This window comes from Populus alba, chromosome 19 (assembly GCF_005239225.2).
Source record: "Populus alba chromosome 19, ASM523922v2, whole genome shotgun sequence".
NCBI lineage: Eukaryota > Viridiplantae > Streptophyta > Magnoliopsida > Malpighiales > Salicaceae > Populus > Populus alba.
In genome coordinates, this window is record NC_133302.1 from 7,269,232 (window position 1) to 7,290,430 (window position 21,199).

Here is a 21,199-nt window from a genome sequence, read left to right on the forward strand (position 1 = left end):
AGAAGACCCAAATTAAATCGGTCCACCTTCCTTAATTTTTATATTACCCGCTGCAATTATATTTTTTTCTGGGTAATTTAAAAACAAATTGAACTAATTAGTTCATATTTTCTAGTGAATTAAGTACTTTATAAATTATTTTCTTTAACACACAAATTTATTTTAAAATATCTCCTCTCATTAAAAAAAAACACCTACCATTAACAATATACTAGGTGGTCCAATGATAAGGGCTTGGAATTAAGATATTTGTCTTCCTTTATAGTTTCAGGTTTGAATCATATAGTTGTTAATATGATAATTACTGAAGACTTATATAATCATTAACTTTAAGGTCTGTGGAATTAGTCGAGATATACACAAGTTAACTCGGATATTCCATGTTAAAAAAAAAAACCCTACTATTTATATCAAAATTATAAGATTTATGAAAGTATTAATCTTCATAACTTGATTAATGATATGATTAGCATTGTAATACCTTTTGCTTTTCAAATAAAAAAATATTAAATTACATTAATGTTAGGTGTTTTTCTTTTGTTTTAATGTATTAATATAAAATTTTAAAAAAAATTTGAATAGGTAAAGTTCAAGCTTTTTTTTTTTTTAATTTAAACGAATTAGTTTAAATTATCAACTGAATTAAATACTTTTTTTGTTATTTTATTTAATACAAAAAATTATTTTAAAATACGTTATCATTGAAAAAAAAAATACTATTTATGTCGAGATTATAAGATTTATGGAAAACTCCTTTTCTTATAACTTGATTAAAATAGTAATACGATTATTTGAAAAACTAGTAACACGATGATTTGAAAAACTAGTAACGTATACTTTCTTGACTATTATAAATAGGTTAGATTATTAATTATAATGAGATAAGGATGGAATCAACCTTAAACATATAATCAATATGTATATAAACGTGTTTATGTAGGGAAGTTATGTAAAATGTTTTTCAATTAAAAATATATAAAAATAATATTTTTTATAATAATTTTTATTTTTAATATTAACTTATTAAAATTATAAAAAAATACTTAACAATCTAATAATTTTTAAATGAAAAATAATTTTAAATATAAGCTATTAAAAGCAAAAACGAAAACAAATTATAAGAAGCATTCAGGAAGCTACCTAAGTGTCATTATTCCTAGTGGATTACATGCATTCCTTCCACCACGTAGATAGCGATTTTTATGTGTTTTTTTTTTTTTTTTTTTTTATATATATGGCAGTGATCGATTTTTAAAGTATTTTTTTAAATATATAAAAATAATATTTTTTTTACTTTTTTAAATTTATATCTAACATTAATACAATAAAAAAATATTAAAAAAAAATTTCTTAAAAAATTTAAAATTCTTAACTGGTCGGCGTTCCAAAACAGTATGCTAGTGCTGATACAGTACTGTCTTGTCTCTCTCCCTTTATAAGGGCAGGCAGTGATTAAGCTTTATCAGATTTCAAGAAAGCAAGAGAGAAAGAAACAGAAGGTTTTTTCGTAATTTCTAGTGGATTGCATGCTGCCACCGGCTGCTGGTGCAGGTTTATCTTGTGATTCCTCTCTTTTTAGCTTTTTAACTTATTTATGTGGTTTTGGCCACTGCATGCCATGCCAAAGCATTTCTGTCCCAAGTGGACAGGTTAGCTAGCTTGTGTCCTCGCTCACTCACATGAAATACACAATTCTGGTTAGCTTTGTTTTCTGGATTCTTGTTCAAGATTTTTCTTCAAGTCTTGAAAGGCTTTCAGGGTGATGTATTCTCCAGGTTTCTTTTAATTATATTAAGAAAAGTAGAGGGCTTGTTTCATTTCTTGACCTTGAGTCCCTGGCGGGTAAGGTTAGTTTCTTGGAAATTTTGTTGAAATACGTACATATTTAAAGATGACTTGCATGGCTTTTTGGTGGTTTCCTTGAGCTCAATGTATAAAACTCTGCAGATTTTGGGCTAAATGAAAGAGTTTGATTTTAGCCTAAACTTCTTCTTGAATGAAAATTGGAGTCAAGGTTGCTTATAGAGTGATTATTGTAAGATTATTGCGTTGATTAACTGGTTTTTCTTTTGTTCTTGTTCTTGGTGACATGCAAGTTAGAGTTGATTTCTCCGAGTTCATGTATGGAAATGATCTTGCTTAGTTTTTCCTGATAATTTTTGTGGGTTTTGAATTCTAATGTATATTACAAGTAATTTGTATAGAAATTCTCATGATTCTTGCTTGCGTGCAGAATTTAAGGGAGTGGGCAGCCAGTTCAATTGAGAAACTTTCTTGGTGTCAGGTTTAGAGGTTGAAATTTCAGGGTTAAAATCAGAAAAGAAAAGGAACTTGCACAGGTAGTCCATCTCTGTCTTTCTTTCTTTGCCTTTTCATGTACAGAGTTAAATTCTTCACTGGGTTTTAGCTAATATCTCTTTAATTTCCTTAAGACTAGTTCAATATGCATTGGGCCTGCTGTACTAGCCCTCACAGTAACAGAGCAACTGAATAATATTATCAGTGACTTGGATTATCCCACTTCGATTAAGGATCAATTTAGTTGAATTTGGTTTCTGATCAGATCTTAAAACTTTGGTTATGAATTAAACAAAGATTTATATTGTCTTACTTTCTTGTAAAAATTAGTGTTAGAAGGAAATAGTCATGACTTGTGAACATAACTCTGTGGTTGTCATTTTTTGGGTTAAGAGGGGCTTAAATCCTCAGCAGTTTTGTCGTTAATCAATTTTCCTTCACAATTGGAAATTTCTATCTTAATTTGCTCTACATTTTGAAACTTTCATAACCATGTGAAGATATGAATTTAGGAGTGGACTGATTTTTTGTTATTGTTGTATTGTACTTTATAGCAAGAATGGTGACTAGAACAGTGGATCTCCGGTCTGACACTGTCACGAAACCAACTGAAGCAATGAGGGCTGCTATGGCAAATGCTGAGGTTGATGATGATGTCTTGAGTTATGATCCAAGTGCATTACGGTTAGAAACTGAAATGGCAAAAGTCACGGGCAAGGAGGCAGCTCTATTTGTTCCATCAGGCACTATGGGTAACCTTGTTAGTGTTCTTGTGCATTGTAACATTAGGGGAAGTGAGGTAATACTTGGAAATAACTCTCATATCCATATTTATGAGAATGGAGGCATCTCAACAATCGGAGGTGTTCATCCTCGGACCGTGAAGAATAACGATGATGGAACGATGGATATTGATTTAATTGAAGCTGCAATTAGAGATCCTAGAGGGGAGATTGTGTATCCAACTACCAGGCTCATCTGTTTGGAGAATACACAAGCCAAGTGAGTGTTTTTATTCTTCCATGACATTAAAATATTTTGGTGGAGTAACTAATTTATGTTGCACAATGGTTTATCCCATCTATTACTCTAATATTTTGTGACTCATATTTTGATGTTGGCATGTTCCTTAATGTATCTTATTGTGATCAAGTTTCTCTCCACTTGCAAGTGAGGACAACATCGATATCTCCCTTGGTTGTCTATCAATGTTAGGGAGCTCAATGATTGTATCACTGCAGATAGAAGCTGCACACTTCCAAATTTTGAATTAAAAAAAAGTGGAGTGAACTTCACCTTGATCCCTGTAATTTTCTGTGAGGGACAGTTGGTAGATTTGGTTTAACACTGCTTTTGTTTTTTCACTTTCCTGTTGCTTTCTTAGTCTTATGCTAGGCGCGCTGCTTCTGCAACTGTAGATGGTAACTTCTGTAAATTTTGAACGAAAAGACGGAACCTCTTCTAGCTCAACTGGGTGGAATTTAATAGAAAATTGCATATCTAGGACTGGATTAAAAAAGAATTATTAGTGCATGTAAGAACAATTATATGGCTTTAAAACCGAATGGAGCATTGGAATCTATCAAAGTTTTTAGTGAACTTCAGGTGCTCTTCTTCTATATTGACTTGGATATGGGATTTTTGTTGAACTTAGTTAATACTGACTAGCATATTACTAACAGGCTGTTATTTAATAATTGATAATTGCATTATATTTCTGGATACTCTGTTTTTCTTATTCTTTTTAATTTTCTGAAATTTTGGTACCATTGGAAAGAGATTCATCTTTTCTTTTGCTGTATCTTCTACATTTTTAGTTCAACTGTTATGTCTTATGGGATGATCTCTAATCAATGCAGCTGCGGTGGTAGATGCTTGTCTGCAGAATATACCGACAAAGTTGGAGAATTAGCTAAAAAGCATGGTTTAAAGCTTCACATTGATGGGGCTCGCATTTTTAATGCATCTATAGTGAGTAAAACAATTTTCGATGTGCTCATTTATGATTATGTAATAAGTTTGGGAGCAAATTGCTCTTCCACGCATGTGTTGATTGAGATAATGCATGTGCTCCATTGTTTTCTGTGATGCAAAAGCATGCACAATCTACTGTTTCCACCTTCCAGTATCTGATCCAGAAAAAAAAAATCTCAGGCACTCGGAGTTCCAGTTCACAGGCTTTTACAAGCTGCAGATTCAGCTTCGGTATGATTATGTGGCCAGGAATCTAATAGTCACTTTCGTTCTCAAAATGTTGCTAGTTAATGAATTCTGTTCCTTCATGTATCTCAAACTTTTGAACCAGGTGTGTCTATCAAAAGGTGTAGGTGCACCTGTTGGCTCTGTTATTGTTGGTTCCAAAAGTTTTATTGCCAAGGTAGGATGAAATTTTACTTTTTTAAGGAAGAACACCAACTTTTTTTTTTTTTTTTGGATACTAACTCTCGTATTATCATACGTTCTCTTTTAGGCTAGAATCCTGAGGAAAACCTTAGGAGGTGGAATGAGACAAGTTGGTATCCTTTGTGCTGCTGCTTTAGTTGCTCTTCACGAGAATGTTCCAAAGCTTGGGGATGATCACAAGAAAGCTAAGATGCTAGCAGGTACATGGTGTCCCTATTTATATAATTTAGCCCTTTCCTTCTTGTGTTCTATAATACAGAGTCACTCTCTTTTTGCCCCCCCCCCCCCCCGCAAATCAACCGATAATCTTTACTTGCTTTAACTTTTTAGAGGGGCTGAATCAAATTAAAGGACTAAGGCTGAACGTTGCTGCTGTTGAGACCAATATTGTGAGTAATTTAGTTGCCAGAAGTTATAAAATGTGTATTTCCCAGTTCATCAATTCATCTCGATTGCAAAACTCGTTCATAAGTATTTGTGGTCCTATTATATTTCCCTGTTTAATCGAGTATTTTTCTGTAGTTTCAACAAATTCATGCACAAATATGAGAACATCTCTGTCTCGTACACATCTCTACGTTTGCCTGTTCAAAGCTTTTATTTGGTGACCCTGGACAAATGATACATTTACACTTGTTTATAATTTTGTGTGACCAGATATTTTTTGACGTAGTAGAGGGAGCAAAAATCACAGCAGAAAAGCTGTGCAAGAACTTGGAACAGCATGGTATACTTGTAATGCAAGAGAGCCTAGTCAGGTCCGTTGAAACCCCAAATATTCCCATGAATTCTAGCAAAAAAGAAAAAGAAAAAGCAGCGCATCTCATTTGGTTTTATGTTGCTTGAATTCGCAGTAACCATACTAGTTTTATGTATGGTTACAGCCCTACGACAAATCAAAAAACCATCTCAACAGTTATAGGTTAAGGTCCTATGAATGGTTCTATATATTAATCTCTAACACGTCCCGAAGATACATACTTGCATGGCTAGCTAATGCTGAGTTCTTTTCTCGTCTTTCTCGCCACTTTCAGGATTAGGGTTGTCCTTCACCACCAGATTTCAGAGAGTGATGTGCAGTACACGCTCTCCTGCTTTAAGGTAGTTGATGCAACACTGCTCTCCATTTATATCTTGCTCATTTCTAATGGCTATTCAAGAACTGAAACTTGAATCTCTGCTGATTTTAATATTGCAGCAAGCTTTGGCTGGGAGGGTGCAGGAAGAAAATGGCAACTAGTGGAAGAAATTGTATCAATTCATGTTGTATCAGATATCGTATCAATTCTCAAGTCAACTCATGGTCGAGTTTAATAAATATGGAATAATATAGTAATAATAAAAAAAAACTTATATTGTATCAATTCATATCTTTGTTTGGGCTTATAAGCTTATGTGTTATGATCTTGGGCTCTTCCTTTGCTTTTGTTGGGCTTGTGTAATGCATGGTCACTTACGAGTCCTAAGGTTGGTGGTGTTTATTTTCGTGGTTAAATTATATTTTTAAAATTTTTATTTATTTTAAATTATGTTTTTGTATTTTTAGATTATATGCTAATATTAAAAATAAATTTGTTAAAAATAAAATATTATTTAGATATATTTTTAAATGAAAAGTATTTTAAAAAATAAGTGTTATTACAATAATAAACATGAGCGACCCGATTAATTAAGATGTTAGTTTTAGACACAAAAAATTATATATATTGGATAAATTTATAATTTATCTGGTTTTGTTTTTGTTTTTTTTAAATAAAATAAAAAACAAAACAAATAATAATTTGTACAGTGGTTTTAAGAATTTTTAACCTGGAGAATTTTTCTCAGCATGACACACAAATCATTGAGTAGGTGACCAAAATAATTTCAAAAAATAAAAAGATTTATAATATTTTTTTTTAAAAAAAAAAAGGAAAAGGAAAAATAATTGTTGTAGCACACAGATTTTCAAGGGTAAAAATCTTGGTACAAGAGTTTAAGAGAGAGGCGAGGTGCAAGAGGCTTTGTGTATCCTATTATCTCTTGACTAAGGACACTCACATCTCGATTGCATACACACACTCGCACACATATCGAGCTAAGTCCTTCTATCTCTTCAAGAATTGCCACACAACTCGAATTCAATTTTGATTGATATGGAAATTGATTTGAAGAATTATCCCATATCATAACGCATTTAAAGAAAAAAACAGAGATTAATTAAGAGTTCCAACATTTATTATCCTACTTGCTATACCTAATCAATTGATTAACTTGAAAAATTCACAATTTTTAGCATAACTAGATTTGGATTTCTAGTTAAGTTTGATTGAATATTGACATGATAAGGTTTTAGTGACCCACTTAATCTAGTTAAACTCAGCCAGGTCACGAACATTATTATTAAAAAATAATTAGAATAAAATAACATTAAAAATAATTGATCTAATGACTTGTGAGTTGATCCAATTACTTATAAGTTGATCAAATAATATGTGGATTAATTTAGAGTCATAAGCAGTTATTTAACGAGTTAAGTATGAGAAATATACTTGCATTAAATTTAAAATTGATTTTTTTTAGTTACATTGGATTTGTTTTTCTTTTCAAATGTAAGGAAGCATGCATGAATAATTTAACCAATTATGGTATTATAAATTTATGTTGCATTGTAGAATTAGCTATATTATTATGCTGTTGATTTTTTTTTTATTTTTTTAATATACAAAAGAAACATCCTAGTGTTGCTAGTGTTTTTCTAGTAGATAAAAAATTAAATCAAGTAAAGGTTAACTTGATATAACTTGATTGACTTGGTGGGTTCAAAAATAGCTCGAGAGATTAGTAAAAACATAATTTGACTCAAAGATTCAAGATACTATTTTTAAAAAATATATATTGAAATGGCACAAATATTGAATTGATCCGAGTCAACCTGTCAAACTTGTGACCTGAATTATGAGACTATGATAACCTCATATAACACAAATCAAAACTAATTATAAAACTCAATTCTCAATCAACCTAGTGTTAAATAAAAGAATCAAGAAATTTTTTTTAAAAAATAACTTGAATTAACCTATCAAAACCATGACCCGAATTATGAGATCGAGATAATCTTATAAAAAATAAACAAAAAAAATAATCCGAATCAACTCGGGTTGACATGCCAAATCCACGATCAAGGTCTTAAGACTATAATAACCAACAAGTCAAAACAACTTATACAACTTAATTTTCAATATAAAAAAATTACTAAATGATGAGAATGAAAAAAAAAATTCAATCTAAAAACAGGACAAAATAAAATAACTTGAGTTTACATGGGTTAACATACAAAACATATGATCCAAGTCATAAGATCATGATAACTTTATAGAAAGCAAATTAAAACAAATTACAAAACTTAATTCATAATCAACTCAATGTTGAATGATAAAATTAAAAATAAAAAAAATTCAAGTCAATCAGGTTAACCCACTAAATCCTCTACTTATGTCATGAGATCGAGATAATCTCATAAAAATTAACTAAAATAAATCATGAAACTTAATTTCTAATTAACCTAATGTTAAATGGTGAAATAGAAAACAAATATCAATTAAAAAAAAAAAAAAAACTTAAGTCAACTAAGTTAACTCATGACATGGGTTATAAGACTAAGTTAACCACATATAAAACAAACCATAATAAATTATGAAGTCCAATTCTAATAAAATCAAATATTGAAGAATAAAATTAGACAAGAAAATACATAATAAAAAAAACACTATTAAAATTAATAATTTTTTGTGAGGTAGTGCATAGTAAAAACATCATCTTTTTTTAATTTACTGTTAATACTATTACTACTACTAGTAATAATAATAATAATAATAATTTATTTGTGCCCTCGTGCAATTATATGATAGCATTCTCTATCATTGTTGCAAGTCGATTTTTTTATCTCCTTAAATACCCTTAGAAAATATTTCAATATAAAAAAAAGTGATTTTTAAAAAATATATATATTTCAAAATAAGGGAATAAAAAAAATGAAATCAAGGGTGGAATTGGTAAAAAACACTACTAAGAAAATGGTTGAAATTGCTTAAATAATTGAAAATTAAACACTACATGCATGACATTTATTTAATTAATTAAGGATAAAATTAAAAAAAAATATTTAGAAAAAGGTTGCAATTGGCCGAAAATAGAAGAATTGGGAAACCAAAGACTAAAAGAAAAGTAAACTTGGAGGACTCATTAAAAAAAAAAAAAAGAATATTCTTCACCAAAACAACGCTATTTTATTTTAATCTCATTTTATTTTCTGGGGTTAAAGTACTAGTGTTAGATTAATTTCGTAAAACTATGCTGGCATCTTTTTACATAGTCATGTGTACGAAAATATTTATTTTTAGAAATAGAAAACTTTTTACTCATGCATCATTTTATTTTAATTTATTTTTAATGGCTTCCCAATAGCACTAATTTCATTTTGTAAAATCATGTTGTTGTCTTTTTACATAGCATAGCATGTGTGTGAAAAAAAATTATTTTTAGAAATCAATAACTTTTCACCTATATAGTTTTTTTTATTGGCTTACAATAACATTATTAGTATTTAGTAAAACAGTGTTGTTATATTTTAATGTATGTATGTTTAGGATAACAAAAGGTGATTCGATTTCTACTATTTATAGATGAAAAAATATAAAGAAAAAAGAAGAAAAAAAAATCATTGTTTTAGTAAATAGGGATTTATGAAGAGGAACAATTATTTTTTACTCTCAATTAGTTCTAATTAATATGGATGAATGTGGGACATTATTCATTTTCAAAGTTTTTACATATCTAGTCCATGGCCTGGCTTGGTTTATGCATGTAATAAACAGATTAATTTAAATTAATTAAATCTATTTAAAATATAATTGTTTTAAAATTTAAAACAATGTGATTGAATTGAGTGAGTTATTAATTGATTTATCAAGTTAATTGAGTTAATTTTAATCCAATTTAATTTAAATCTAACCAGAAATAAAGAATAAAAATCAGTTTAACAAGCAACCAAATATTTATCTTTCCACGGCAAGTTTAATAACATTGTTCATTCATATAATATTCTATTAACACACATCAACATGTGCATCTACATGTAAGAGTGTTTGAGAGTGTGATTGCAGTTGTTTTTCAAAGTGTTTTTCGCTTGAAAATACATCAAAGTAATATGTTTTTTAATTTTTTATAAATTATTTTAAATATTAACATATTCAAATAATCTAAAAATAAAAAAATATTTTCAAAACATGAATACAAGCAATACTTAAAGCTTATTTGATAGCGTGGTTACAGTTATTTTTCAAATAACTTTTCATGTCAAAATACATGCTAATGATATTTTTTTATTTTTAAAAAATTATTTTTGACATCAGCACTTCAAAATAATTAAAAAATACTAAAAATATATTAATTTAAAATTAATAATTTTTTTAAAATTACTTTTAAAATATAAAAACAAACATGTGTTTAGTATTTCATACTCTCAGGGCAGCCAAAACTGGACATTATCCATTTCAATTTTCATTCTCTTTGAATATATTTGTTTTAATCCTCTTATCGGGAGTAGTAGCAAACCTAGTCCTCGATAGCAGCATCTAGCTCAGGGAGCTAACAACATGTCACCTCCATGGCATGCAGCCATGGAATTCTTTATGCAGCTTTCGATTCTAGATGCAGGAAATATGTTTGTTACTCAAAATGGAAGTTTTTAGACTTACCCTTTTGTATTATAAGTTTAATTCGTTCCTTTATCTAGGCAGGATTATAGTATTCTTTGTGTACTTTCCATGGCAGTGATGATAATCGAAAGCAGCAAAATTAATTCCCCCTGATGAACCCTAGCTAGGCCTATCTCAACATGAACAAAGCTTGTTTCTCTTGCTTAATCCATCGATTTCTATCTTCTGAAGAGATTGTGAACGATGATCCTTGACATTCTCTGCCCTTTTTTTTTTTTTTTTTTTAGTTTAACGTGGGTGTCCGGGCCAGCTTACGCGCACCTCGACTAATCCCACGGACCCTGAAGTTAATGACCATGTAAGCCTCCAGTGGCCATCATATGAGCAACCTAGGGCTCGTACCTGATATACCCTTTTTCTCCGAGAGAATGGAGGTTTGGGATTTCTAGTTAGAGGAAGAGGCATAGTTGTCATACTCGACTTAGAAATAAAATAATATATATATATATATATATATATATATATATTATATGATTAAGTTGATTTATGAGTTTTTATTTAAATGATAATGATAATCAATTGTTGGGTCAATAAACACTAAAACTTAGATAGGTCAATTAAGTTTTACCAGGTTAATATCTTATTTGATATAGGTTAGACTCTAAATTTTAAATTTCTTATTAAAGGCACGGGAAATTATTAAGTGCTATTAATTTATTGTTTTCTAACCCATATAAATGTGAGGTTTAGGATAATAAGTATTTGTAGGTCCTACTTCTACTTGCGTAAGATAACATTTTATTAGTGATAGAGAATGTTATAAATTATTTTTTGAAATATTACTAAATAATTTAAATTTTTAGGTTGAAATTATTTTTTAACATAATATTAGAGTTCTACGATTAAGAGATCACGAGTTTGAATATCATCATCTTATTTATTTGATAAAAATTAATTATAAAATACTATAACCTTGTACAAATTTTAAGTTAAAAAGTTCTTATTTAAGGAAGTATATTAAAAAGTAATATAAATTATATATTAGAATCTCATGTAATATCTTAAAATTTTAAATTAAAATGATTATTTAAAAATTGAGATTTACTAATGATTAATCTCTCATTATTTTTTTCCCCTTTAATAGGCCTAACATCTACATAAAAGGGTAAGCTCGCTCCCTCCCTCCCTATCCAAACCTTAAAACCCAAATCTTTTAACTTCTTAATTTTCAAAGAACAATTTTAAAAACTAACATAATTATGATAAACACTAAATATTGAGAAATAACATTTTAAGATTATGATCCAATGATCCATTTGTATTTTTTAAGTTTTTTTTCCTTTTTTATTAATGTTTAACATTTTGCATAATTATTTGTTCCCCTCGTGTTATATTATAATAAAATCAATCACAAATAATTAAACTAAATAATTAAAATAATCTTAACCCATTTAGTGATAAAAAATACAAAAATAAAAAATAAAAACAAGAAGAACAAAGTAACTCATGGACATCTTCTTCTTAATTTTTTTTTTGTCAAATAACAATTTTCTTCAATAAAAAGAAGGACAAGAGGAGTTCAATATGGTAGGAACGGTTAGTTTAGGGATCACAAGAAAAATACAAAGAGAGAACAATAAAATGTTCCATTAATGAAAGATATATATCATAACTGTCTACTCGAGCTATCACACCAAAGTAACTTTGAATTATAGAAATGAAAACCTAAATGACGGTCCTCTAAGACGTTAAAATTACGGGATAATAATAATAATAATAATAATATAAGAGTTGTAAAAATTGTACTATAAGATTCGATAGCTAAAGAATAAATATAAAGTTGAAAGAAATTGAACATTAAAATAATTGCCAAGATTTCAACTCATAAAGAAACAGCTATATATATTCTCATGATCTAGCAGGAAATAGGAGTGAAGTTTGTAAAAATAATTCTTCTTCTTCAAATAACACTTTCTCACGGAAAAACTTTGGAAAGATAAGCTAAAATTTGTTATGAAAAATACCACATTTAATGTTTAATGGGTTACTTTGTTACAAACAACACAACCACATGATATCAGAGTGGTTTAATTAGTCAGGTTCTGGATTTGTTTTTCAGAGATTATTAATTTAAATGCTATAAATTTCAGAGTTATTGGAGACTTATATGGTTATTAATTTCAAAACCTCTAGAAATTAGACAAAATACGTGTAAGTTGGTCTGGACATCCACAATTAACCAAAAAAAAAAAACAAGTTACAATATTACCAACAACACGTAATTTATAAAAAATTTATTTTAAAAAAATATTAAAAAATGTTATTCTTAAAAAATACTACACTAGTTAGTGAAGATTTGGAATTGTGATATAAGATGTTTTTTAAAAGTGTTATTTTAATTAAAAATATATTAAAATAATATTTTATTTTTATTTTTAATATCAATACTTTTAAAAACATTTAAAAAATTAATTTTATATTTTTTAAAAATAAAAAATATTTAAAAAATAAACTGTAACGTAAAAATAAACACTTATTATCTCTCTTTTATTTTATTTTATTTTTGTGGTACATTTTGGGCTGAAATGGGGACCAATTGCGCAGAAAAACACAGATTTCCATAGAATCATTCTGTTCCCTGAGAAAGAAACAAGATGAACCCAGGAAGCAATCTGGGCTAATACTTTTGTATTTTCCTTTCCAAAAAACAGAGTGTTCTTCTTAAAAACTAAATTAAACTAATAATAAAGCTTATTTCTTGGCCTCAACATCTTCTAGGAACCTGATGCTAACTAGGTCGTAGATCCCATTGAAGGAAACCTTGCTCTTTCTCTAAGTAGAAGGTTTAGCCTTCCCTTTTACAACAGTGTCTTCCTTGACTTTCGTGCCATAAAGCTACTTACCAAACTATATTTTGACCCTCTTAGATTCTTAAACTTTCCTTTTCAGTCCCCACACTCTAAAATCTATCAATATCAGTCCCCAATCTTCTAAAAACTCTTCAACTCGGCCACTGAACGTCAACGACTGTTGAACAAGTCTTGAAAACTAACTATAGCCCCATCTTTTACATTTTTTTTTTCTTTGAACAACTTTAGTGAACTTTATCTCATGTCAGTTTGGACATCTTTTTTTCATAAGAGAATTTTGAAAATCTAGCTAAATTCTGAGTGTTTGTTTGTCAATGCGTTAGTTTTTTCTTTTTGAAGTGTTTTTGGTTTAAAAAACATTAAATTGATTCTTTTCGGGTGTTTTTTAATGGTTTGATGTGTAAAAATAAAATATAAATCTAAAAAAAAAATTTTAATATATTTTTTAAAAAATATATTTTAAAAATCACATCGAATCTACAACAGTTAAAAATAATTAGTACCCAGACTTATGATGACCCACCCAGTAAACATTGCGCAATCTTGGCCCATTGATGCATGGGAAGTTTCTGAGGGTTGGAGGTAGCAAGCCAGTCAATGATGTAATTGCCAAATAATAATTATCACCACCTCAGTAAACATTGCTCATATATGAATTTGTGGTTTCAGATCAAGGATGTGATGTGATGGTGAAAATATACCATTATTGCCACTAAAATGTTTTTAAATAAAGAAATAAAAGATATATAATAATGATCATTATAAAATGCTGTCATTCATATCTAGAAATAATTAGTTTGAGTCTCATAAATTTTATAATTATTAGAAACTTATAATATAGTTATTAATTTTAGAACTAGTAAAATTAGTCGAGATATGTGTAATCTTAATCTGGACTTCCATATTAACTAAAAAAAATATTTGATCATCATAGCTTTTCTTTTAATTTTCAACAAATACAATTAAGAGTTAATTTTATTGTAGGGACATTGAAGTGTACATGAGTTTTGGTTATATAATTATAATTCTAGATTTTCAAGTTTAGTAAACTTTGATTTTGAGAAAATTATACGTGTAATTTAGTTTAGAGATTAACCTTGAGATTAGGGTTTATTTTGTTGCTATTTATTTGTATGTTAGCAGCATTAATATTTTCCTATTTCATTATTTAAAATATGATGAAATGGCATGGTGTATGCTGTGTAATTTAGTTTTATTGATAAAAACATTCACTTTAATTTATAAATATAAAAAGAAGGTGCTAATCTTATCAGGCCACATGTTAGCACAATTTATGAATGAATCATGTTTTCTCCTAAAGTTTCATGATGCCCTAGTATAAGTGCTTGTATCATGTTTTCTTGCAATTTTCCTCTCAATCTCCTTGTTTATTATTTCTTTCATGGTAATTATCACCTGCTGATTTAAGAATCGGAAAGTTATTTATAAACTATTAAATAAAAACATACTCTAAGTTAAGTTAGATACTATACTCGTCAAATCTGAGTGAGATCTAACTGCGTGAATTACAATGTTTGTTTATTAATTTTTTATTCAAAATCATGATATTTTTTAAACCACATAGTTTTAGAATTGATAACTATGTCAATATTATTTAGGTGTAAGGTGGGCACCATTTATTAATTTATCCATATATATTGCTTGCCGGTTGTTTAATCTCTTTATCAATTACAGCTCCCTTTTTTTTCTTTTCTTTTTTCTCCTTGGCTTAGGTGGGGGAGGAGAAGGTTATGATTGAGCAAATAGTCGTCGTCCCCAGCATCTCACCGACTGTACCACAGTGTAGGAATCTTTTGCATCGTGATTTTACTCACTCACAGATAGCTGTTGCTTCAATAATTTGCAAATTAAAGGCAAAGTGAAGATGACATTTTGTGTGAAGGCACATCATCTTTACACATCCTTGTCAAAATCCCCATGATAAAAAAAAGTATTTTTCACTGTGTAGCTGGTCCTTTTATATATATATATATATATATAAACAAATGCAACTTAATAACTTACACAAATATAGATTAGATCTCGAGATATGATTTATATTATTATTTAATATATTTTCTTAAATGAAAATTATTTAGCCTTAAAATTTGTACAAGCTTACATTATCGTATGCTTAATTTTTATTAAATAAATAAAGATGATGAGATTTAAATTCATGAACTATTTTATTATTAAAGCTTTGATATTATATTAAAAAATCAATTTAACCTAATAATTTAAATTATTATATATTATGGTATCTGCGAGACATTGAAAGACATCACAAAAAATGCAATCAAATCTGGGCTAGCAACTCAACAAGATTTTCCACTAAACTTTCTCGATTATATTTCATCCCCGTTAATTGTAGTTCAACCAGTACACTTACATTTGTTCTCTCAAAAAATCTCAAATTAAACAAAAAACTATAATTTATTATTATAAAGTGCATATACATGTGTGTCTGTGTGGTTTTAGTCAAGTTTGTCTGCACTACTTTTATGTATTTTTATGCCGACATCACTTCCATGTTACTTTAGTATATGTTTTTTATTATTGTTTTAAAGCAATAATTTTAGTTATGTTTTTTAAAAAATATTTTTAGTTAAAATTATTGTGAGATATACTTTTTGCATGTAAAATAAATAAATAAAAATAAGTCTACATAAATAAAAAATATGTTATTTTAGTTTTTATAAAACCAATATTTAAAATACAATTATACATAAGATTTAGTGTAAAAAAACAGAAGGTATTTAACTAATCAAATAAGTTTACATAAGCTACCACACTCTTACAAAAATGTATTTTATTTATGCTTGACTTGAGAGAAACCAAGGAATATACTTATTAAATATACATAACCACGCAAACATACAAAAGATAATAATTTTAGAACCGTCCAATATAATAAGCTCACAACACTCTTTTTTTTAACATGGGTGTCCGGGTCAGTTTGTGTGCATTTCGACTAATTTCATGAACCCTTAAAATAATGATCATATAAACCTCTAGTGACTATCATATAAACAATCATAGGACTTAAACCTGAAATCATAAAAGAAACAAACCTCTTTGTCCCGAGCTTTTATTACTAGACCATCTCCTAGATAATTCACAACACTTAATCTTCACTCTATATGATGAATGCCAAGATGCCACACTCTCACAAAAATATACACACTTCTCTCTTCTTTTTTCTTTTTTCCCCTTTTGGATAAAGGATGTCAATTAAGCTACCAACACTTGTAAATATTGACAAGCAAATAGGTAGAATGTTGGGTTCAAGGCATTTGATAGAGATATGAAGGAAGGAATTAGTGGCGGTACAGGACTTGGATGTGAGAAGCTAAGCAATTGCTTTGAAGGTTCGTCATCTTCCTTCATAAACAAGGCTTGTCATCAAGTAAATCTTTTGTGCTTTAGTTTAGGAGAGGTTTATGTGTGTTCACGCGCTTGTAGGGTTAGGAGAAGTAGTTAGTGTTTTTCAACGACTCGACCAAACAGATTAACTCGAATCATATCATATTTTAAAAAGATAAATAAAAATTGATTCGATCGAATTCGATTCATCAATTCATATCCTAATTTGATTCTTTTATATTTTATTTATAACAATGTTATTTTTAAAAAATAAATAAATTTTCATCATTTTGATTTAGAGACCATTTGTTTTTGTATTTAGAGTTGCGTATGGGTGCATTTTAAAAGTATATTTATCTTTCAAAAACATTAAATCAATATATTTTTTATTATTTTTTGATGATTTTAATGTATTTACGTCATTTCAAATAAAACGCATTTTAAAAAAACACTTATCTATATTATAATACCAAATACACACTTAATTAAGACAATTCACATTAACCTACCTAAGATTATATTTAGCATTATATTACATTATTTTTTTCAAAATGCATACAACTTAAAAATATATTAAAATAATTTATTAAATTGGGTTTAATAATTTGGAAAGTAACGACAATATATTTTTGGGTACCGACTCTATTGGGTCGCCATCAACCACTCACTGCCAAGGCCCAAACCTGTCGCATTTTAGCAAAGCAAGTGCAAATAAAACACACTCTCTTCTAACCTACAGACTTATAATTTTTAGCTGTGGGCAGTCTCATCTGAACCAAATGGAACTATTTGACTCTCTCTGTCTTTCCTCTTTTTCTAACTTTATCCACAGTGTTAACGTTGCTTGGTCTTTTCCTGGAAATAAAATCTGATAATCTGATCTTCTCTGTGAGCATATTTCTGAAATCATCTGCCCAATAACTGCAGTCTCTTTCAACCTTTTCTTGCAGGCTGCAGTATTTATCGCTCTCTTTGAGCACAATTAAGTTAAATCTCCCTTCTTCTCCCTTCAAATTTACTATACACCTTCAAAATGTTCATAACATAAATGCATCCACGCCTCGCCTCTCCTTCCCGTATAGAAACCATGCAAGTTCTTGCACTGATTCCTCTTTGAGCTTCATTTAATTCTTAGTACATCAACATCTTGAGTAGTTAGATGCTGGCCCGTTAATCTTGTTGCTGCAAAGAGCATAAACCGGAGCTTTCACACCTTTTTGCTCTTGAAGAGGGAACAGTATCTCCCAGTTTTCACCTGAAAAAGGGAAGCAGTTTGTCTCTCTGTCTCCTTCTCTTCTCCAGGGTTATTTGCTCCACTCACCTTTCCTCGCAAGCAAGAAACAAAGAGAGAAAGAAGGAAGGAAGGAAAACAGGTAGCAAGAAGCAGGACGGCCTACAGCATCTTCAAAATCTCCTTGCAAGATCCTGATAAAGAAAGCAAGAAAACCCTAATCCAAATACCAGCTTAGATCTTCATTTAAATGGATTTAGCTTCCCCATCAACAAACCCCACATATGCAAGCCCTATAATCACCAGCCCCACTAACACCACCACAGCAAACACCACAGCAAACACCACAGCCACATCAACTTTAGCCACAAGCATATCCCCACCTTCCACTCCAAGTCGCTATGAGAACCAAAAGAGAAGGGACTGGAACACTTTCTGCCAGTACCTTAGGAATCACAGGCCTCCTTTAACACTATCAATGTGCAGTGGAGCCCATGTTCTTGAATTTTTAAGGTACCTGGACCAATTCGGCAAGACCAAAGTCCACAACCAAACTTGCCCTTTCTTTGGCCTCCCTAACCCACCCGCACCATGCCCGTGCCCCCTCCGACAAGCATGGGGAAGCCTCGATGCTCTCATTGGAAGGCTCAGAGCTGCCTACGAGGAACATGGAGGGAGGCCAGAAGGCAACCCATTTGGTGCAAGATCGGTGAGGATTTACTTGAGGGAGGTTAGGGATTTTCAAGCTAAAGCAAGGGGAGTTAGCTATGATAAGAAGAGAAAAAGACCCAAGCCAAAAGCAGCAGCAGCGGCAGCGGCAGCAGCAGCTGATCCCAGCCCAGGTTAGTGGTCAAAATTAAAGACTCAATGGCCACGGAGAAGCTGAAGCTATCACCGGCAGCTTTTAGCTATATGGGGTATATATATTTTTCCGCACTTTTCTTTTCTGCATAAAGAGAAGCTGGTTAGTCATATAATGAACTTCGCTTATATTTCTTTCTAAGATGATATGTTGAGATTTGTGGGTACCAGTGGATTTGCTCTTTAAGGGACAGCTGCATGGTAATGACCTAGAACCAGCTGGAGCAGCTGCAGTAGTAGTAATAATTAATCGTATCAGTACTGATACTAGACTAGCAGCAGACACCATGGAAGCAAGTGCAGCTATACTTGTCGTAAGAAATTATTATGTACCTGAACAGGCAAATCTGAGTTCTTGTTGATTAAAAATGCTCTTAATTAAGTCTTTTCTTCACCTTACATTTCCATCCCTCTCTCTCATGTTGCGATGAGGAGTCTCTCCTTCCATCCTGTCCAAAAATAGAAGATATTCAAGGGGAAATACCCCAGGTATCATATATATATATATAGATTTTTCCCAATAAACAACTTCATTATAAAAAAAAATATTAATCATTTCTGATGGTACGATCAGTTTATGTTGAAGGTGAGGGATTATTGCTTACTTGAAGTAGGAGATGATATTGTTTGAAGCAATTGATGTCGTCATATTTGTAAACAACTTCGCTAGGAAATGCTATGTTCTTAGCTAGTGCGGGACAGAAACTAATTTAGAAATGTTCCTAGGGGCATTAGCCAGTTGAGGAGCATGTGAAGAGTAGAATGATGAGCTAGCTAGCGAGCTAGGCATGCCCTTTAAAGAAAATCTAAGTAGATCTATATTTAGGCAAGAAGACAAGGCCTTGGATTCATCTTTTCTAGCACTGGTACCAGCTAAAAACACACATGCTACAATAATCTAGTACTTCAAATTCATGTCTGCCCACATGAAGAAATGTTAGAATTTAAATTTTCGAGTGGCTATTTCATAATCCACCTGGACCGACATAGCTTGGAGCTTGGATTTAGGATACAGCTTTGCAAGATTGCTTCTTTATTACATAGTTTGCAAAATTGAATTCAGGGGGAGGCAAAGTTTCTCATAATTTAAAGAGGAGGTCGTTTGTACTTTGTATTCAAGTGTTTTGTGGCCGACGTCCGTCTCTAGATCATGTCTCTTCTTGAGTAGTTAAATGTTTTGTAGCATGCTGCATGAACTAGTGCTCCATAAACTATATGATAATATCATTAAAGCTCACAACCTTTATCAAGTTATTTTAATACCAGGATAGGTAAGCTTTTTATGAGAAATGTTTGGTGAGATGGATTGCTATTTAGTCTTAGCTAGGGCACCATGGAACTTAAGATGATCCGTTCTTTCTGTATTTTCCTTGAGTCATTCAATTGCTTAACCATACCTATATCTCTCTTGGGTGAAAAGGATTTATATATTGAATACATGAGTGATATTTTCTTAGTATCTTGCTTCAGCTTAAGGCTATATTTTCAAAGAACCATCTTAATCTAAAAGTTTAAGCTATTAGATGAGGTAAAAAATAATTTTATATCACTCTTTAACACACTCTTTCAAATGAAAGCTTTTCGAGTTTAAAATTTGTACATGCTTACATTATTTTGTACTTAATTTTATTAATTAGAATAGAGATGATGATATTTGAATTTGTTATCGTTTAGTCATTAATATTGCGCAAATACCTTGTCAAATAATCTTCTCAATACCTTGTCAAACACCTTGTTAAATAATCCCTTCAATTTAAAAACTTAAGTTATATAAGGTCGAGAATAGCTTTATACACTTTAATTAGGACTTGAGGCTGACTAAAACAAGTAATGGGGAACATATATCCTTTTTAGTTTAGTGATAATCTTGAAGAAATGAAAGGAGGTGAAGTCTTAGATAATTTGACTCTCGTCTTTGTTGATTCAACTCAGATAAAACTGGATCAAAGTCGATCTTAGATTGCACATTCTTTGTTTTATTCTGTGAAGAAGGTTTTAAGAGTTCTCTTTCTTTTTTTCGTTTTAATTATTTTTTTCTCTTTTGGTAAGCTGCACTTCTTCAGTGAGTAATGAACTATGAGCTTTGCGTAGTGCTCCATGATCGTGGGATAAAAATGGAATCAAATGCATGATTTATGTCCATGTATATGATGATCTTCAATATAGAAATCCATTGCATTTCGCTTTAACAACCAACTTACTATCTTGATTCTGTGTTTTGCCATACATGCATGCGTGAAGGAATTTTATTGAGAAAACCATTTAGAGAAACAAAAAGGTAAGAATTTAATTTCGGTGTAAAATGTTTTTGAATTAACAAGTTATGATATCATAATTAAATGCACTTGCTAAATATTTTTGTGGAATATAAGTTAGTAATTAATTTCTTCAAGTGTTGTGTACCCTCACAAACATAATAAACTCTCAACCCCCAAAAATATAAGTTAGTAATTAATCTCTTGAATTCTTATTTT

General features: G+C 30.2%; 2 protein-coding genes across 7 annotated transcripts; both read left to right on the plus strand.

The window, feature by feature from the left end:
• Positions 1-1,391: 1,391 nt before the first annotated feature.
• Positions 1,392-6,065, plus strand: LOC118050643 (low-specificity L-threonine aldolase 1). 6 transcript variants are annotated; one of them, XM_035061036.2, is made up of 11 exons: positions 1,392-1,551; positions 2,234-2,339; positions 2,853-3,300; positions 4,158-4,269; positions 4,453-4,503; positions 4,604-4,675; positions 4,769-4,901; positions 5,032-5,090; positions 5,359-5,459; positions 5,736-5,802; positions 5,900-6,065. In XM_035061036.2, the coding sequence occupies exons 3-11, from the start codon at positions 2,858-2,860 to the stop codon at positions 5,939-5,941; spliced, it is 1,080 nt and encodes a 359-aa protein (XP_034916927.1). In that variant the 5' UTR covers positions 1,392-1,551; positions 2,234-2,339; positions 2,853-2,857; the 3' UTR covers positions 5,942-6,065. The 6 variants fall into 6 exon arrangements, with proteins under 6 accessions (XP_034916927.1, XP_034916930.1, XP_073262629.1 ...); XM_035061039.2 differs by having other exon boundaries at positions 1,415-1,560; XM_035061034.2 differs by lacking the exon at positions 1,392-1,551 and adding an exon at positions 1,593-1,847.
• An 11,313-nt stretch (positions 6,066-17,378) lies between these two features.
• On the plus strand, positions 17,379-19,124 carry LOC118050644 (protein LIGHT-DEPENDENT SHORT HYPOCOTYLS 1-like). The gene has a single exon (XM_035061042.2). It carries the CDS (start codon positions 18,115-18,117, stop codon positions 18,709-18,711), a length of 597 nt encoding a protein of 198 aa, XP_034916933.1. The 5' UTR covers positions 17,379-18,114; the 3' UTR covers positions 18,712-19,124.
• Positions 19,125-21,199: the final 2,075 nt, after the last annotated feature.

Excerpts from the sequence above, each read along its gene's own strand:
- LOC118050643 (XM_035061036.2), top strand. The coding sequence starts at position 2,858 with ATGGTGACTAGAACAGTGGATCTCCGGTCTGACACTGTCACGAAACCA. Across the intron at positions 5,091-5,358 it reads CTGCTGTTGAGACCAATATT|ATATTTTTTGACGTAGTAGA; the intron begins GTGAGTAATTTA and ends TTGTGTGACCAG. Across the intron at positions 5,803-5,899 it reads ACACGCTCTCCTGCTTTAAG|CAAGCTTTGGCTGGGAGGGT; the intron begins GTAGTTGATGCA and ends TTAATATTGCAG.
- LOC118050644 (XM_035061042.2), top strand. The coding sequence starts at position 18,115 with ATGGATTTAGCTTCCCCATCAACAAACCCCACATATGCAAGCCCTATA.